This window comes from Pleurodeles waltl, chromosome 3_1, assembly GCF_031143425.1.
Source record: "Pleurodeles waltl isolate 20211129_DDA chromosome 3_1, aPleWal1.hap1.20221129, whole genome shotgun sequence".
Taxonomy (NCBI): domain Eukaryota; kingdom Metazoa; phylum Chordata; class Amphibia; order Caudata; family Salamandridae; genus Pleurodeles; species Pleurodeles waltl.
Window position 1 is genome coordinate 1,011,619,959 of NC_090440.1, and position 19,877 is coordinate 1,011,639,835.

At 44.2% G+C, this 19,877-nt stretch overlaps 1 protein-coding gene across 2 annotated transcripts in view; it reads right to left on the reverse strand.

The window, feature by feature from the left end:
• LOC138284925 (dipeptidyl peptidase 4-like) overlaps positions 1-19,877 on the reverse strand; it is a 497,709-nt gene that overhangs the window by 216,753 nt on the left and 261,079 nt on the right. For both annotated transcript variants that reach the window (XM_069224254.1, XM_069224253.1), the window contains exons 13-14: positions 19,354-19,457; positions 238-373 (exon numbers count right to left, since the gene is read on the reverse strand). In XM_069224254.1, coding sequence (XP_069080355.1) covers positions 238-373; positions 19,354-19,457 — 240 coding nt within the window. The remainder of the gene's footprint in view (positions 1-237; positions 374-19,353; positions 19,458-19,877) is intronic.

Genomic DNA, 19,877 nt, shown 5'->3' on the forward strand with positions numbered 1-19,877 from the left:
TGTTAAGGGAAGAAAGGGGGGCAGAGAGCACCTGTAGCAAGAAGCGTGTTATGGATGTCACAGCCCATGTTGTATAAGTCAAGAAATTTAAACAACTACACTGCTCAATGTCTCTATGTCTGGTTAATTTAGAAGACTGGAGATGCGACCTCTGGTGCCCAAATAAATTTACTTCACTCATTCAGACATCTTCAGTTCATAGAGTTTTGCATACATGCACATGTTAATGGCACAAACCTTTGGACAATTCCAAGCTCCTCCTGCATCCGCTAGTTCACATATGGCCAACTCTGATACGTTTTGAATTCTTTTAATCCATTGTGCACAGAGTTTTCTGTCTGTTACCCATATTGTAGAGCTAAGGTAATAATCACTGAAAGAAAAAGAAAATTTTGAGTAAAGAATTCAAAGACAGCACCAAATTTTAGGAGTTCTCTACTCGCATTGCTCATAAACAAAGTAAAAGTAACTAAGATAGACAGGTTTAATATTTCCAGTATTGGAATCAGAAGTTGGAACATTGTGGGTGGAGAAGTATTTCATTCAGTTCTCAACAGAGTAAACTCTAGCATTTTTTCATTCTCAGAACTTCTTTACTAACATGGCAAAATATAGGTTCAAGCAATGCAACATAAGTGTATTAAAGCAAAGCATTTCATCACACACACCCTTGTGACAAACGAGTATAATACTTTAAAAAATGAGTTATTCACAAGACAAATCCAATCTTGCCTCTTCCTATTACATGTCTCATCCTCTTAGACCAACTTACAATGACCTATATTTGAAATAGCGCATTATGCATTAGATCCGGTATGGCACCTGAGTAGTTAATTTGTACTTGTGGTTACCAGTGGGCATTTACTTCAGTGGACCAGGACTCTTTGCCTTCTCCTGTATTGTCCCACTACAAGAAGTAGGAAACAGGGCAGTCCTTTTATTTTCAATGGCTAGAGAAATAGAAGGACAGCCAATAGAGGGATAGTTCACCCTCTTAATCGAGTGGTAGTTCTTATGTTTCCATGAGCCACAATGGTAATAAATGTGGGATTGTTGCTCTTTTTCTAGGACGGTGTGCGTGCTGCCCACTGGCCATGCTCACTTTAGAGGTGATGAGGAGGGGAGGAGAGACAGCTAGCAGAGGTGGTCTAGGGCTCCAGGTGGTAGTGGTCCTGCAGTTCCAGGTAAGGCTTACCGCAGCCTCAGCCCTCACCCTCCTCTACTGACACTTCCTCCTCTGAAAGATTTTGGGGAATAAATACTTATTATTTACAAATAATTAAGAACTGTGGAACCCTTGTTTGGCCACGGAATGTGAGTGAGGTTTGTGGGTTGGGCCGCACATGAGAATGGCAGAGGTGTTTAACTAGTAATAGTTAAACTGCTGAACCCATGGATTTTTTAAGCAGCCTGACTGCCCCACAGAGAAAAGAAGCCTGCCAACACCTTATTCAAACAACATCCCAAGACAGCAACAGGATAGTGTCACCCAAATAGTAAGCTGGAATGAACTGTGGCAATAGGTTTCGCACACTTCTGGTGTGCCCTTCGACAGAGGCTGGAAAAGCAGCAGCAAGGAGAAGCAGATCCAAGTGCCACTGGGGGCACAAGTGCACCAGTTGGCAAGCCTTCATAACTCTCAATGCTCGGGCACATGGGAGAACTAGCAGAATGAGGCATCAGCCAAAGAGGATCCTGCAGCTAATTAATTTCTGATACTTGGAGGCAGACTATCTTACACAGAAGAGAGTGGCATCACTTGAGTTATCAAGTAGTATGACATATTAATGTTATATGAAAGTGAAGGTGTTGGGCTCAAGATAAGCATTCACGTTGCAAGGACTTGCCCAATTCTCAATTACATGCTGCATAAAGAAAATGAAGGAAAAAGAAAATCACAGCTGTTTTCAGACAAAGAAAACAAGATGACCTATTGAAAAACCTTATTAGAGGCCACAGTGAAATACCTCCACAAAAACACACTGATGGACAGATTTAGTAAAAGCTTGCGATGTCCTTGCATCATGCAAGACGATGTATGGCAACCCAAGCATTCAAGTGGGATTTACTATGACACAGAAAGCCACTTTGTATGCCTCTGCGCGGCTTAGTAAACCAAGTTAATGCAAGGCAGCGCATTTCATTGCCTTGTGTTGCCTAGCGGCACAGAGGTGTTCCATGAGTGGAATGTGGGCGTTCCCATGCATCCATCCATGGATTCTGGAACATTCCCTGGTTTATACAATGGTGTAAATATGGGAATGCATCAAAATGGTACGCCTCTCATATCCAGGCGTAACCTGGAGAAACATCTTTATTTCTCCTCATTACTTCATTTTTCTATGTATAATGCATTCAGTATCACACATTGAAAAAGGAAAATGCCTCTAAGGATTATTTTTGTGCAGGAAGGTGTACTTTCCTGCATAAAACAATCCTGCCTGTGACATAGTCACCCTGGCACAAGAGTGTCCCCATTGGTGCTAGGCACCACATAGTAGGCCAACGGCAGGAGGGAGCAGAAATGTGTCATATCTTTGTAAGTATGGCACTTTTTGATATCTCCCATTCACATCTGCCTACACAGCATGTTTCCTTGCTGTGCTGCATTAGATGAAATGTTATTAATTCTGCCCCTAAATTTTGATTCAAAGGTGCTGTCAATTGACATCCTGCTGAACATGAAGAGGAATATTTATGCAATTGGCTACATATTGTAGGTGAAGCACTTAAATGCAAAGAGAGAGAGATGGAAGTTTCGAAGACGTTTCAAGCCCAATGGTGTTGCTCTCTTCATCATGCAACCGAAGAGGAGGAGAGGCTCAAACATATAGCAAGACCTGGACATCTACAAATTCTTGCCTTTAGGCTACTTCAGCATGTGAAGAAATACAGGATCTTCTAGAGATAAAACTTACAACCACCTACCAGAAAGTAAGTGCTGAAATGCCAAAAATATGTAGTCCATCACCAAAGGGAACAGGGGAGGAAAACTGAGTGAAGGGACAAGTTCTCCTAATGAGAGACAGGAATTATAATAAAATAATTGTTATTGCCACTTGTTGCCATTGTGTTAATCTTTAAATGCAGATGACCTTTCCCCACTACAAACATGGCAATAGACCCGACTCTGATTGGAGACTCCCGATGTTTGAAGCTACAACTTGCTTTGTTTTAGCTGTCTCATGCCTGAAACTGCCTCCGCTTCAATTGATGTCAGTGGGCAGAATATACTCCACTATTATTTTCAAAGTCTCCCACTTGTCGATCTAAAATGTTGGCATGCATGCTACTGATGTGGAGAAAGCAGCTCCTCGCCAGAAGCAGCCAAGCCATATATTGGACATTTAGGGTCTGATTTATAGGCAATAAAATGATGTCTATCAAAATTCTGTGGAAGTTACATTTACTAACCTGTACCTTTTCTCTTCCTATTACAAGGATGCAGAAGTTTGTCATATCATTTGCACGAAGGAATGACGCTCTACCACCATCTTCTAGTGCATCATTACTATGTAAGATTGTAAACCATGGAAGTCTTGAATGAAACTGCACAAAATGTTTCTCTGATATGCTGAGAGAAAATGTTTAGCACGCTATGGGCATGTCTAAGGTGGGTATGGTACATGTACTTCCAACATTGGGTTACATTTACAGAGCCCAAATTAGGTGACGCCCACTGCACAATTCTGGCACTGATAGACAACCTCCTATCATTGAGTATTGGGGGACCTCCGAGGAAATTATCACCTCCATTGTAATAACCCTTAGACACCATTGACCTTCATCCAGTGGGCATAGGTGTTTCCTCCACCACATAAGTGTCTAGATGGTCCCTCTGCTAGTCTTAAAAATCATATCATTTGTTTAAACAATCTGTTAAACATCAGGATCCCTTGGGTGTAGACAAGAAATGTCCATTTTGCCTCATGGAGGCTGAAGCCTTTGAACACATTGTAACACATTGTAAGGTCTTGTTAAATTGGGTTTAATGAATTACAAAAAGCGTTTTAACAGTTGCAAACCCCCCGATTTTCCAAATTTGAGAGCTTGCAATACTGAAAACATTTTGTAAATCAGGCCCCGAATTCCTCATGGACCATCTTAATTCTTTCCTAATCTCATACCTGATCTATTCCCAGAATGTATTTCTATGCAGTCTTTCACACCCAGGGCCTGATGCACTAAGTATTGGTCACAAAAAACGGTCCCAATTTGAGACAAGTAAGTTTGCACAGCAACGTAGTTACAACCTAAGGTTAATGGCTAGTCCATTTCTATAAGTTATTGTTTGTTGTTATGATTAGTTCTGTATGCTCAAGCAAACCATGTTTGCATTCACTCCAGCTTCTTTGCAGTAGATTAAATTACCAGGAGTTAGGGGTACGTTTGAAGCAGCTCGTCCATCAAACTCTAAATCCAGCCGAAAAGTGTGTTCAGCCTCACAGGTGGCATTAGTAGGATGTGCTTCATTTGTTAACAGAGAAACTGGGGATAATGACAACTTAGCTCAAGAAACAAGAAAACTGTCATAGGGTGTGCCATCGCTGTCGGTGCATACGTGTTTTGTACTGACATTAGAAACTGATTTACCAAGGCTTTGCATACCCTTGCACCACACACGGTGAAGCAGGGTGACACAAAACCTAGAATGAGATTTACCATGCCACGCAGAGGCACCCTGCATGACTTGGTAAATCTGGTGTAAGGCAAGACAGTGCAAGTCGCTGCCTTGCATTACACTGCGCCGGGAATGTGTCACAATGGTGGAGCATAGGTGTTCTCATGCATTTACCCATGTATCCTGAAGCATTCCAAAATTTACCAACTCTGGTATACCTGGAAATGTGTCAGAACTGTATGCCTTCCTGAAAGAGGCACACCAAGAAAAAATATCTTTATTTCTGTTTGTTGTTTCCTCTTCCTAAGTATGCTGCATTCTAAGTGTGCAGCATTCTGAATGAGACAATTGCCACTAAAGTTTATTTTGTGCAGGAAGGTGCCACTTCCTGCTCAAAAACAAACCTGCATGTAACGCAGACACCCTTTCTCAAGGGTGCCTGTATTGGCGCTAGGCTGCACTGAGTACACCAGCACAATTAGAGGTCAGGAATGGGACATATCTTGACAGATATGGTGGATTCTTTCCCTGTGCTGCATAAACAAATCATGAATCTGGGCATGCATGTTCATTCTGGATCACTTTCATTTTGCAGACCAGACCCTCACGTACATCAAAATAAAATATTTGGTTTGTTTATACAGGGTGATTTCCTCTGTGGGCTGGAACCTTTAGTGACAATGTTTAGAGTAGGGGCCCTGCTGGCATCTATGCCACTTTCTCCAGCTTCCCCTGCTACTTATAGGAAGGAGGCAGGGTGGGGTTGGGGGACTTCAGGAGATAGAAGGCAAAAGAAAGAGAGGTGAATGTTAAACTTGCCAGGCTTGGAGTGGTCTTCCCCCAAACGTTTTGCCGGTCCTTCTCCATTTTGCAAGATCTATTTTTGTTGACCTTAGAAGTCTGAGCACTTTACCACTGCTAACCAGTGCCAAAGAGCATGTGCTCACTCTTTAAATCATGGTATTAGTGGCTTATCCTCAACTGGCATACTTAATTTATTTATAAGTCCCTAATAAGGTGCCCTACAAAATGTGTCCTGGACCTGTAAATTAAACACTACTAGTGAGCCTGAATCACTGATTGTGCCATCCAGTTAAGCAGCCCTTTGACCATGTCGCAGGTCTGCCAATGCGGACCCTGTGTGTGCAGTTTAAACTGTCAGTTTGACCTAGCAAAATAAACCTTCTGCCAGACTCAAACCTTACTTTTTAATACATATACATACACCACCACTAAGGTAGGACCTAGACAGCCCCTACGACAGGGTGCAGTGTACTCAAAAGTGGGACACGTAACTTTAAGTTTTTACATGTCTTGGTAGTGAAAAAACTTTGAAATTAATTTCTGACTACTGCAAGGCTTATCACTCCCACAGGATAACACTGGAGTCTCCTTATTATATTGTTATTACTTATTACCAGTGTAATTTCCAAAAAGGAAGAGAAAACCCTTTTCAAGTTTGGTGTCTCTGGAATCATAATCCTAAACTCCTAAGTTATGGCGAAGTCTGATTTTAAATTGCAATTTTGAAAATGGCACTTTTAGAAAGTTTGCAATTTCTTGTGTTAGCCCTTTGATGACTATAGCCTGACTCTTGTCACATGAATGGGTGTCATTAGCTGTTGGGCTCTCTGTATTCCTCCTAGACAGCCACACACAATTGGAGCTTAGGTGTGACTGGATGGGCCATTGCTAGCAGGATATGAGGGAGGATAGGGCCTAGCCTCACTCACATCTGAATAGGCAGTGTCCTGCCTACACCCAAAGGGCTTACCGACCCTGCATTCAGCAGCTCCATTCCAGTCAGCTTGAAGCCAGGGCAAAGGAGGGAGGGAATTTTATGCACTTCAAGGACGCTGTCTAGAAGCTTCTCCCACCTTCCAGCACCAGTGCACCAGTGTATAAAGGAAGGACCAATGACACCACCACTTCAATACTCTTCTGGACCCGTGGATACTCTGCCAGGAAGGACTGCTGGGCTGCTGAAAAGACTGCCATTCTGTTAAACTGCTACTCTGTAACGGCTGCTGCCTTGTTGTGCTGACCTGCTGCCCTCTGCCTGGGAAAGAGAACTGGACCTGCAACTTCATTTTGAACCCAGGACCCCAGAGTGAAATTCAGAGGACTAATCTGCTGGCCTTCTGACTTCAGTTCAAATGATTGACTTTTTGTTGTTTTGCTCTTGTTTTATTTATTAAATCAAGAGTTATTTTTCTAACTTGGTTTGGGGTCTTTATTGTGTGGTATTTTCAATGTTGTACTGTTTGAGGTCTTGCACAAATACTTTACACATTGCCTCTCTGTGCCAAGCTACCAGAGGGTTACACACAGGTTAATTTGGGGTTTGATTGTGCCTTACCTTGACTAGGATTGTGGTTGCTACTTGAACAGGGATCACACCCAAGTCAACCAGTAACTCAATTTTAAACAATAAATGAGAGAAAAGGAATGAAGCAGGGCTGCAGGGGCATAGCTACAGGGGGTGTAGATAAACAGAGACAAAAACGCACACACACTCTATCCCTCTCTGCTTAGATAGTCTTCAAAAATGTTGGTTAGTTTACAAATATATTGCATTTTCTCTCACTTAGTACCCCTACCAATCCACATTTTTCTCTCTTTCTACTGCCCCTTTAGCGCCTCTAATGTGCCCTGCTCGTCATATAATGCATTTTGACATTGTATGCCAGTGAGAAGAACGCAACTTGGCTGTGCCATTATGTCTCTCAAAACATGAAATGAAGGGGTTGTTGTTTTCTGCTTAAGGTAAGAAATGTTTTCATTTAAATGTGGTGCAGTGTAAGCTATACAAGTAAAGTGCACAGATGAATGCAATGTTTCATGTATGCCATATTTTATCACTGGTTGAAAGAATGGACATTTTATAGTATTTTAGAGATGTTATTCTTTATAATCATTAACTATTTTGACATAAGAGACATAGGAAATGTATTTAACCCGAATAGTGTATTTGTGTTTTATTAGTTTGGCCTGAGTAAAGGCCTGTTTATTTTTTCCTGTGTTCTAAACTTCATTGTGAAGTTGATTTTTCCATGTTTTTATAACAGCTGCAGGTTTCAAGATTTGAGTTATGAAGGAACTCATTGTTCAGGAAGATAAGGAAAGCCAGAAGGAATGCTTATCAAGGATGAGATGAGTATCCTGGGTTGGCAGCTGTAACTCTTGTGAAATTCCAAAGCGCTAGGGTGTTCCAAGGTCAACATCGAAGACTTCAGAATGTGAAGTAGCAATTTACTGATTTGTGATTATGTTTTTGAGCTGGGAAAGGTATTTGCCTATGAGATCACCCTTTAAATAATCAAGATTTAAGCATGGTTTAGCTAGCGGTAAGAGAGCAGAACTCATTGAGATACATTCCCTGAACTTTAATTTCTATGTGGCTTCATGCCGCCATACCTCCCTTGATGGAAACTTCTACAGAAGTTCTGTCATGCTGACCAGCTTTCTTTCTGAACCCATAGAATATTAGCTTAGTTAAGATTTGAGATCAAAAGGTTAGGCAGGAAAACTTGATTTCAAATTTAATGCATCAAATGTTTTTCCTTATTTTCTGCATTATCACTACTGAATTGGTGATATTTTATATGCTAATTAAATTTCGTATTATGCAACATTTTGATTCTTCTTTGGTTATTCTAAACATTCATACTATGATTTTGAGACCTATATATTTAAGTTTGGCTTTGAGTCTGAAATGAAGCCCTTTGAATTTTAAGTCGGTCTCTGAAATTGAATGTGTGACCATTGAGTTAAACTGTAATTCATTTGAATTATTTGATGCATTGTCTCCTCATCCTTTGGAACAGAAAAGAAAAGATTAATAAAACTCCAGATTTAGAGAGAAGGCCAGTGCTGGATCACCAATGTTATTGTTCGAAAATCTGAAGCTCATAACCCTCAGTCTGAATGATCCTGCTAGCTCCCTGTTGGCTGGTTTAAAAATTGCCATGGTTGCTTTTGGTTCTCTGTCTGGCCTTTTTATCTATTGAGCACTTGTTCGCTATACACGCCATCATATACGCGTCATCTTCATCTATTTATGTTCCCACATCTTCATGCAAATTGCCGTCAGTCTATGATGCAATCTTCCCAGCAGCGGCTCCTCCACTAAAGTGGAGGAGCGTCGCCCCTTTGCTCTGAACAGTGAAAAAAAGGAAAAATTAAATGATGATAACACAAATTTATTATCATTCTATTTTTCATCCAGTGCCAGGATAGGGCAGGGCTGAAGTGGGTCACAGGGAAGAGGGGTATGTGCACCCTATGTGCACATGACGGTTTGTCCAGCCTTGTTGGGCCAGACAAACACACATGCGCACTTAGCATTTCTCCACCCGGCTGAATTGCACAGCCGGGTTGAGAACGTGCACAGCCTCCCACTCCCTGTCTGAGGGCCGAACAAGGCGTCTCCGACCAATCGCAACGCTGCTGTCATGCTGCTGACAGCAGCATCGTGATTGGCTTAGGGGAGTCTGGGAGCCTGTGTGCTGCCAGGAGTCAGAAAGAGGAAGGAGAAGAGATGGAACAGGTAAGTGTTCTTTTTTTTTTAATAACCCCTCTCCCCCTTCAGTAGCAGCCGCCACTGAATCTGCCGCAAGTTTGATGGTCAATACCAGCTGCATACAAACAAATAACTAAAAGATTCGTAGATACAATGTTATGACCCTCTTTACTGTTGAAATTATTTCAAATAAATCTGTTTATCATGATTTACAGATAACATTAGCACTCTTCCTGAGATTACGTCTCAGAACAACGAAACCCAGGCTATTCATTTAGTTGTACAACATGTAATTAAATCAACGTCCACTAGAGGGCAGTATGCAACAGAATAATATATTCAGGTAGATTGAAGTTAATTTCAGGATGTTATTCCGCGATTACAAATCGCCGTTGTTTTGTAATTTTATAGTACAATGCATGTGATTTCAAATAACAGAGAGCACGAACTACCAACTAATTAACACCTCTTTCTTGAAATGGTTACTGTAGTATGGTTTGAATTCGAGTTGCGGTATACATGTCCAATAGCTGTAGACTGTAAAATGAGCCACCTCAATTACTTTGATTCTTTTTTTAGATTACAATATGGAAAATAACACAAAGTGATTGTTTCAGATTAGCATCCTGCTGAAGTCGTGGTATTTCTTGGTTACTATTTAGTAATTCGGGATTAAATCAAGATAACTATATTTGCGTTGCTTTTAGAGTAGACAGAACATTTAAATACCAGCACTACAAATCAAAGCTCTTATGGAACCAAACAAATAGAGCAAGTCATCAGGACCCTCTCCAGAAGAGCTCTTTTGTCTTTTCCATCCAATCATCTATACATTCACCATTTCATCCTTCCATCCACCTACTAATATCCACAATTTCACTTTTGCATTCTGTCATCTGTTCATTTTTTTATCTATCATTCAGTCTTTCACAATTCCATCCATGCACCCATACATACCCAAACCTAGCCCGTCCATCCTTTTACTACTCCATCCATTCTTTCAGTCATTCATCCATCCATCCACTCTTTAACTCCATCCATTTATACATCCACTCCTTCTATCCATCCATCCATCCATCCTTCCACCCATTTATCTTTTTACTCATCCTTCTACTCTTCAATCAATCCACTTATCCATCATGCATTTACCCTTTCCGTCTACCATCCATTCACTCATCCATCCATGCTTTGACCCTCCATTTTGCTCATCCTTCTTTCACTCATCCATAATTTCATCCATATGTACACCCACCCCCCTTTCACTCATCCATTCATTCTTTCACTCATTCATCCATTCATCCTTTCACTTATCCACACATCCTTTGGCTTATCTATCTTTTCACCCTTTCACTCAATCCATCCGTCCATCCTCTCTTTCATCCATTCCATTCATTCATTAATCCTCCCTTTCACTCAGCCATCCATCCAGCCCCCTTTCACTCATCACTCATTCTTTCCTTCACTCATCCACCCTTCCTCTCATACACCATCCCTTTCACTCATACATCCATTCTTCCACTCGTCCATCCTTACATCCACCCTTTCACTCATCCATCTATCCATCTACTCATCCATCATTTCACTCACCCATCTACCCTTTCAATAACTCATCCATCCAACTTTTCACTCACTCATTCACCTTTGTCTGCTGAGTTGCAAGCAGAAGAGGTCCATCAAAAGCTTCAACCCCGCTGTAGGTACTAAAGTGTGGGTGGGGGGGAGGTGGCCTGGGGGAGGGGGCTTGTTGGGGGCGGGAGTTGACGACGGCCTTGGCTTTTACCCACATAACGTTACTTTCGCAATGACCTTGAACTACTAACAACATTTCCAATAGCATGGGTCCATCGGCTTTTAAATGAATAATGCAATTTGCTTATGTTTCGAAATATTTGGTGGCCATGATATAACAAGACTTGTAAATTGCAATTACGTTTTTTCTGTTATTCATTCTTTCCCCCCATATATCTTTCAGACCCAAATCCGGGGGTCACAGGGAAGAAAAGGACTACTGGTTACTGGTCATAGGTGATGGGGTCGTCTACCTCATGTCTTGGGTCTATTCTAGTGTTGTCAATGAATATCGGGCCAATTATTGCCCTTTCACCCTTAGCACTTGATCTCATTGGTAGCTATGGTGAGCAGGCACACGCTTCTGGGGAAATAAAAGCTCGGAACTCAAATATCACACAATAAATGGTACACCATGCAGGCGACATTGCGTCTAAGCAGCACTGTGTATGTCGAAGAGTCTTAAGTGGTGAATCTACGTAATGGGCATTGTGCTTTCCAATTTTAGTTGAGCATACTTGATGGCTCTCAGATGTATATAAAAATCGTAGAATACTGTCTTCTGTTCTCTCACAGATAAATGAAAAGTCATCCTGATTATCATTTGTACCACCAAAGAAGGGCCACAGGGGACACAGAACATGGTCATGGTGTTAGATGATGAAGTTCAAACTCCATCCACTTCCCTTTTTAGGCCTGTTTGCCAATGGTTTAGCTGTCTTGTAGAGATTTTACAAGTTACACAGAGAGGTCGAAGGTTCAACCATGCTTCCATTTTCTTGCGATAATGGCATTACTCCTAGTCCTACTCCCTCGCCTTCCTTTTAAACCAATGAGGCCTCCCACCTCCCCCCTACATCCCCCCTTCCCATTTTAAACCCCCCCCACCCCTACCCCCTCCTGTACAAAAACCAAGCCCAAGCAGCAACTCAGACAGTCCGTACCGGGAGGGCGGGAGGGAATGGAAAGGAAGGCGAGGGAGTAGGACTAGGAGTAATGCCATTATCGCAAGAAAATTGATGCATTACCTCCCGTCCCTCCCTCGCCTTCCTTTTAAACCAATGAGACATAGCAAGAAAAAACACAGGAGACGGACACTGAGTTGCAAGAACTTTATTAATATCCTGCACCAAGGCCACCAAAAACCCTACCTCTATTACCTCATAGAGGATAAGACTCAGTGACCTAATACGGACTCCAAACTACCCAAGTCGACAGCCTATAATGTCGAACAAACGTCGAAGGAGAAGCCCAATTGGCGGCCCTGCAAATTTCCACCACGGAAGTCCCCTGAAGCTCCGCCACCGTAGCCGCCATACCCCTGGTAGATCGACCCTGAATCCCTTGAGGAGCGACAACCCCTTTCAAGGAATAGGCCAACAGAATCAACGATCTCACCCACCGACTCAAGGAAGCCGTGGAAGGTTTCTCACCCTTACGTGCGGGACCGAAATTAACAAAAAGCAAATCACCCTTACGAAAAGGAGCCACCACCCGCATGTACTCCAACAAAGCCCTGCGTACATCCAACGAATGCAAACGGACCTCCTCCCCTGAGGAGGGATTCGGACAAAACGAAGGAAGGATGACCTCCTGGCGAGCATGGAACGAAGAATTGACTTTCGGAATAAAGGAAGGGACCGGAACCAGAACCACCCGATCCTGAAAAACCTTACAAAAAGAACAGGCCAAGGCCCCCAATTCCCCCAAACGACGAGCCAAAGTAATGGCTACCAAAAAGAACGTCTTCAAGGACAGATGGTGCAAATCACAGTCCCCCAATGGTTCAAAAGGGGCATCCGTCAAAACATCCAAAACCAAAGAAAGATCCCAAGAAGGAAAAGAACGTACAGGGCGAGGAAACAAATTAATAAGCCCTTGAAAAAACCTAGGCATCAAGCGCCCTTCATCCGGAAGATTACGCAACGGACCTCTAAAGGACTGAATAGCCGCCCACTGTACCCGTAGAGATGCCACTGACAACCCCAACTGCGCACCGTCCTGCAGGAACTGCATCACCTCAAAGATAGACGCACAGGTAGGATCCAATTCATGACTCAAGCACCAAGAAGAAAAAACCTTCCACTGTCTACCATAGGAAAGTAAAGTGGAACGCCGCCTGGAAGCCAGTAAGGTAGAACTCAAAGTCACAGGTACCCCCAGACCCGTCAAGCCCCGTCGTTCAACTTCCAGGCCGTCAAGTGTAACCTCCTCAACGACCCCAATGGGAGGCAGGGAAACTCCAGGGGAGACGGACAAAGAGGCAGAGGCCACATCCTCCCGGCTGCCATCAGCCGCAACAACGGGAACCAATTCGCCCGCGGCCAAAGTGGCGCAATCAGGATAACCCTGGACCCCAGATCCCTCACCCACAACAGAAAAGACCTGAGTAGCTGAAACGGTGGGAACGCATACAAAAGGCCCCTCGGCCAAGGACATGACATCCCGTCCACGTCCCAGGCTAGGGGACACCGAAACCGGGAGCAGAAGCGATCCAACTTCACGTTTTCTGCGGATGCGAACACATCCAGCACTGGAAGCACCCAAAGCCGAACCAGATGTAGAAACAGAGACTTCCGGAGGGAGAAAAGTTGAGAGGAAGGAATCACCCTGCTCAGTAGATCCGCCCGAACATTGACCACCCCCCGAATGTACGTAGCTCTGAGAGAAGGAACCCACTCCTGAGCCCACACAAAACCCTTCAGGGACACCTGGAAATGGACCAGAGCCAATAAGACAGCTCTCAACTCGCGCCAATTCGACGACCGACTTGCCTCCAGAGGGGACCAGAACCCCTGAATCTGAGCCGACCCCATCCACGCACCCCAACTGGAGAGGCTGGCATCCGTAGTCACCACCACGGGTCTCAGAGGTGACAAAGAAACCCCTACCCGAAGATGATCCGCATCCAACCACCATTTCAACTCCCTGTGAATCAATCCGGACCCCTGCACCCTGTCCCGCAGAGAACCGGACCCTGGCGCCCACCTTCTCAAGAACCATGTCATCAAGCATAGGAGATGGAACCGCGCCCAAGGGATCAGAAATATTACTGACGCCAAATGACCCTGCAGACGTAACCATAGAAGAGCTTGGGGCAGTCTGTAATACTACCTTCCTCACCAAGGACTGGAGTACCCCTAACCTCCTTTCTGACACTGTCACCAGGCCCAGAAGAGTCCGAAATCAAGCCCCTAAAAAAACCAGATCCTGGGACGGAACTAAATCTGATTTTTCCCAGTTGATTAAAAACCCGTGATTTTGCAGGACCACCAGAACTTGGGCCACCTGCCTCTGTAACATGACCTGTGAGGGGGCATGAATCAAGATGTCGTCCAGATATGGATGAATAAACACCCCTTATGAATGTAGCAAAGCTACCAGGGGGGCCAGCACCTTCGTAAAAATTTTAGGAGAAGACTTGAGACCGAAAGGTAGAACGCAAAACTGATAGTGTTCCTGATCCACAGCAAACCTCAGGAACCTCTGTGAAGACTTTGCCACCGGCACGTGCAGGTAAGCATCCTGCAGATCCAGCGACACTAGAAAGTCCCCTTGCCTGACCAATGGAAAGATAGTCTGAATAGACAGCATGCGAAAATGTACCGTCCTGATCCAAGCATTCACCTCCTTCAGATTGAGCACCGGTCGAAATCCCCCTGAAACTTTCTGAACCAGAAACACGACCGAATAATTGCCCTGACCCCTTTCGTCCAGCGGAACACGGGAAATGGCCCCCTTGACCAGCAAGTCCCGGACTCTGTCCAATAATGCCCTTCTCCGTGACCCTCTGGAAGGCAGAGGGGTGGGACGTACCCCTGAATCTGGAGGCACCACCACAAAATCGATGACATAACCATTGGCCACAATGTCTAGCACCCAACGATCGTTGACACTCTCCTCCCAAGTTGAAATAAAGTGTCTCAGCCTTCCCCCAACCGGCCCTATGCCAGGCCCACAGTGATTGTCAGGACGCCTTTTTGAACCCACCCCGGTTCGAAGGAGCAGACTTCTTAGGAGAAAAACGCAGCTGAAAACGCCGTTTCCTAAACGAAAAAGATTTGGCATCCATTTTAGGAGAAGAGCGGGAATGTTTCTTCCACCCTTTACCTGAAGTAGAACCCCCCTTTAAGGCAAAGCATGCTTCCGCTCCTTAAATGCTTTGGAAAGAATGGATGGCAATTGATCCCCAAACAAGCTACGACCCTCAAAAGGCAGTCTTAGCAAGGCTGCCTTTTCCCCCGGGTCGGCTTTCCAGGAACGTAACCAGAGGGACCTACGAGCCCCAATCAAAGCACCAGAGGCCAGAGCCAATGTACGGACCACATCAGAAGACACATCTGCCAACAATCTGGCCTGCTGCTCCATACCAGCCAGGAGCTCCGAACATTCCGCCCCTTCTTGAACAGCCACCGCCAGCTTATCAAAGTCCTGCACCAACGACTGGGCCGCATAAGCAGAATATATACCTGCCCTCAGCGCTAGATTCTCAGCTGCAAAAGCCCTCTTAAGACCTGAATCCACTTTACGGTCCGTGGCATCCGTAGGCACACAATCCTCAGGATTGACTGCCGTTTTGCCAATCAGGGTAGCTAAAATTGAATCAAGGCGGACCGAATGAGGCAATACCTCCTCACGCTCAAGTAAATACAGTTTCTGCAGGAATCGTAGAACTTGAGCTTTATCCACATCCTTCCATTTGCGAAACACCATATCCTTCACAGGTCCCTGAAAAGGCATGGCAAATTTAGAAGGCGTCTGATATTGTGGAAATAAGTGAGATTCCGAGTTTGAAGGTTGAAACACTGGAAAACCTAAATTGTCCCGAACATGTGCCATCACCTCCCACATTTCTTCTCTGGAGACATATTTACCCCCAGAGGACGTAGATGGGGCCTCTCCACCCTCACTCTCTGAGGAGGACTTCCTTGCAGATGCAGAAGTATGGGCAATTTTAGATTGACCAGGCCTGGCCATCCCAGCTTGAAGGGCCCTGGCAACAGCCACCTCGATCATTTCCTGCACCTCCTCTCTGGACATGAGGGGTGCATCCCTACCCTCCTGCAACTGGGAGCCCCCAGGGATGGAAACGCCAGCAGTACCCTCCTCGGAGGAGGAGGAAGAAGAGACAATCCTACGTCTCTTAGCCGGAACCTTAGGCATGTTGATAATCCAAAACACACTGCCCACCACTTAAAAGCACTCCCAATATATAGCGACCTGGACCTCCCACTACAGGTATCTACCAATCCCTAAAAAGGTCAAAACTAAATGCAATGTACATAAAACTGCAGGCAGAACGCCCGTCCTACCTTCAGAAACCAAAAACAGCACTCCAGCATCTCCCCTCGGCTCTGCGGCGCGGAAAACCGGAAGCCGACGCCCCAGCCACAGAGGGCCGGCTGACCCCGTCAGCCGCCTCTCAGTACGCGCCTCCTGAGCAGCTTGGCTGCTCGGCAAAGTCGCGCTCTGGCCGTAGCACTCCTCGCGGAGCTCCGCGTCCCGAGGAGTGCCTCAAACGATGACCCCCAGGCCCCGCCGTGCAGGTAAGGAAAAGGAAAAACGTCTAGCGTGGGCTAGACAAAAGAACAGGAGGGGGTAGCGGTGGGGGGTTTTTAAAAGGGGAAGGGAGGGTCTAGGGGGGAGGCGGGAGGCCTCATTGGTTTAAAAGGAAGGCGAGGGAGGGACGGGAGGTAATGTCACCTATTGGTTGGTTTAAACGTATTGATTAACCCTCTTTCATCAGTCTGGTTGATTGGAATTTCTCTACTGCATAGATATACAGCCATATAATTGGTGCAACAGTAAATTGGGGAAGCTCAGGTCGTACATCTGATCCTTCAAGCCTCCTTACATGTTTATTATTGTCCTCTCTTAGTGGAAAAGATCTGGAACAATGTGTCTGGGATCACGCCTGCGTTGATCACACAAGCGTAACGACTCTTGCCTGAACAATGCAGGTCCTTTTCTCTGCCTTAACCACGCATGTGCTGAACAACGCACATGCGTCGCGGTCAGGTAAGTGGGGCTGGGGGTAGTTTGTAGGGGCGGGGGTGAAGGGGTTGGGGAGGTTAGGTTATTTTATTTAAGAAGGAAGATTAGACCTGCGTGCCTTGAACCTAGGATTTTCAGAAATTACTTAGAGGGCCAGATGGCTGGCCTCTTGTTTGAGCTACAGGGGTGCAACAAGCTTCCAGAGAGCTTCACTGCAACTGCCAAACTAACCAGCACAAACTGGACCTGCCTGGGCCTTGCTGCTGGCCTCTGCTGGAGCGAGCTTTGATCTCCAGGAGGTGCCCCCCAGATCCTGGACCCTTGGCTGGCATCATGCTGTATTCCTCCTGCCTCACAAAAGAATTCTATGTGAAAATCCCAAAGCTTTGGGCTCCTCAGGAACCACAAGCAGAGTCTTCATGTAAAGAATCAACCACCTGCTACACCCACTAATGTGAAGCTCCAGCAATGACTTGCTCTTTGCAACAGCTATGGCCACTCGCATCAGCAGTGACCACCCTCCACAAATGACCCACTATTTGCGTCAAACAGTGACTGCCTGTGTCAACCACCAAAGCGAAGCTCCAGCAACGACCTGCTACTCGTACCAACAACAGACCCCTTGCAGCCCCAAACCTACATGGGCTTGGACTGTGAGTTGATAAACTATTCACTGGGACAAACCTGGTCCCTGCATCTGACCCATGCTCCATCGCTATCAGCCTGAATGTTTGTCTTTACCTGGTCCAGAGTGACTAGATAGCTGCAAATGGTGCTTTGTCTTTTGTGGTGCCATTTTCAACTAAAAATTTAAAAAAAACAGTGCTCTGTTTCTGCTTATTGGATGTTTGTTGTTTTCCTGGCATTTTGTTTATTACATTTTTATATATTTTGCTAAATTGCTTTAGGATTGTTCTTGGTTGTGTTTTCACTTCATACCTGTTTAAGTGCTGGATACATACTTTACTCATATCCTCTAGGCTAAGCCTGACTGCTTTTGTACCAAGCTACCAGAGGCTTAAGCACAGGTTTATTTAGTGACTATTGTGGTTCTTTTTCCCTTATTTAGCTATTTTCCCTCCCATTTCCTATTTGTCCTGGCAAGGATTGTGCTTCAGATTTCAGTGTGGCTTCCACCAGTCTCAGCCAGTACCATATTATCTTACAAGGGCTGACTGCATATAATGCCACTTGCTAGTTTACAAGTACCTCCAATAGATTGTTGCTCTCTCACTCCTGTGTAGCTCCTCTGTTGCTCTTGGTAGATTTGGTGTAATACTCCTTGATAGTTTAAGAAGGCCCCCAATTCTCCTCCATTGCTCCTCCGGAGCTCCTGGGTTGCCTCCATATGATACCCCTTAATAGTTTAACAATGCCTCCAATGTTTTGACCTTGTATGGCTCCTGAATTATTTCTACAAAATGGAACATGAAAGTTTAACAGAGCCTTCATTATGGGGGCCTTCTTTTTCTCCTGGATGGACTCTACATACTTTTCTTTGGGTTTTTTATTGAGCCTCCTATTGGTTGGTCCTGTTGCTCTAGAATAGATTCCAAATAAAGGATCCTTGGTGACTTAATACTGCCTCAAATGGGGTACTCCTCTCTAGCTGTTGAGCCAAGTCATTATAATGAACCTTGGTGGTTTAACAAAGCCTCCAACGGCACTGCTCACTTCAAAAGATAAAACATCTCAGCATGCAGAGCTGTGCCTGTCTAATCAGTACTCTGCAAGACTGTAGAGTCTCCACAGTCTAAACCTACTATTAACTCATACTTTGTGAATAGCAAAAAAGAGTAAATTTATAGAGGCCTGTCTTATCCTTTCATGTGCAGAGTTCTCATCCCCTACTATTAATTATCTCTGATTAGCAAAAATAGTAAACTTACATAAAAGTGTAAATTTACCTTTGTGAATCAGGCCCCAAGTGTTTTCAAGGAGGATTTTTTGCCAAATAGTCATCTTATCTTCTAGCAAACCTGAAGGAAACCTCCGCTTTGTCCAGGTCTTGACAACAACAAACACATTTTTAGATCTCCAACTTCAAAAGCATACATACACCTCCAGACATAAAAAAGACAAGGGCACGTACTTCATGTAAAATAATAATTCATTTAATTAATATAAATGCAGAGCATAGCTAATCCCTCCCAAGCTTCATTCAGGACGTCCTCAGATAACTATAACCCACGAATCAGGTTACCTAGACTCCCTCAGTGGGTCAAATCTTCAGACAAGAATGAATTATTTCGAGGTCACGTGTATGTGTATGTAAACTGCTCACGGATGTGCTTTACATATTAGCTTCACTAATACTGTTTTCAGTCTAGAAATCTGTAAATTCTTACGATTACTTATAATAAACGATCATTTTTCTTACATGAATAAACACACAAATAGCCTCTCTCATACAATAAAAAAAACCAACCTTGATGTTATGGCAGCCGGTGCAGCAATTTCTTTGTGTGGTGTTGTGACGGGAAGCTGTGTGTCCACAATAAACAGTTTCACAGTGGGATTTGTTGCTCCAGCCTAGGGGAACACGTTTATGACAACCAGTAAATGCCTCAAATAAAGAATTATAGACTTACTTCATTGGCATCATAGGGATAATGTAATTATAAAGGCAAACATTAATACAACTGTTGTAATTAATTGACGTATGATGCACTACAGTTTTTATGAGAAAGGAGGAATACATCCTTTAGTTAACATTCCACTGTGTAACCTAGAATTTGGAATGGAATTACACAAGGATATCCGCTTTGAGGTAAATAAAAGATGCAACTTTGCACATATACTGTGATTTCATGTGTGAGAGTTTATACATTATGATGTTTCATACAGCATGGGCCCTTGGACTTTTCCATATTCATCAAACTGAGCAGTAATACACCTGGAAAGTTACACTAGGCACAACTTTTCAGGTGGAATAGCAAGTGTGGATCATGA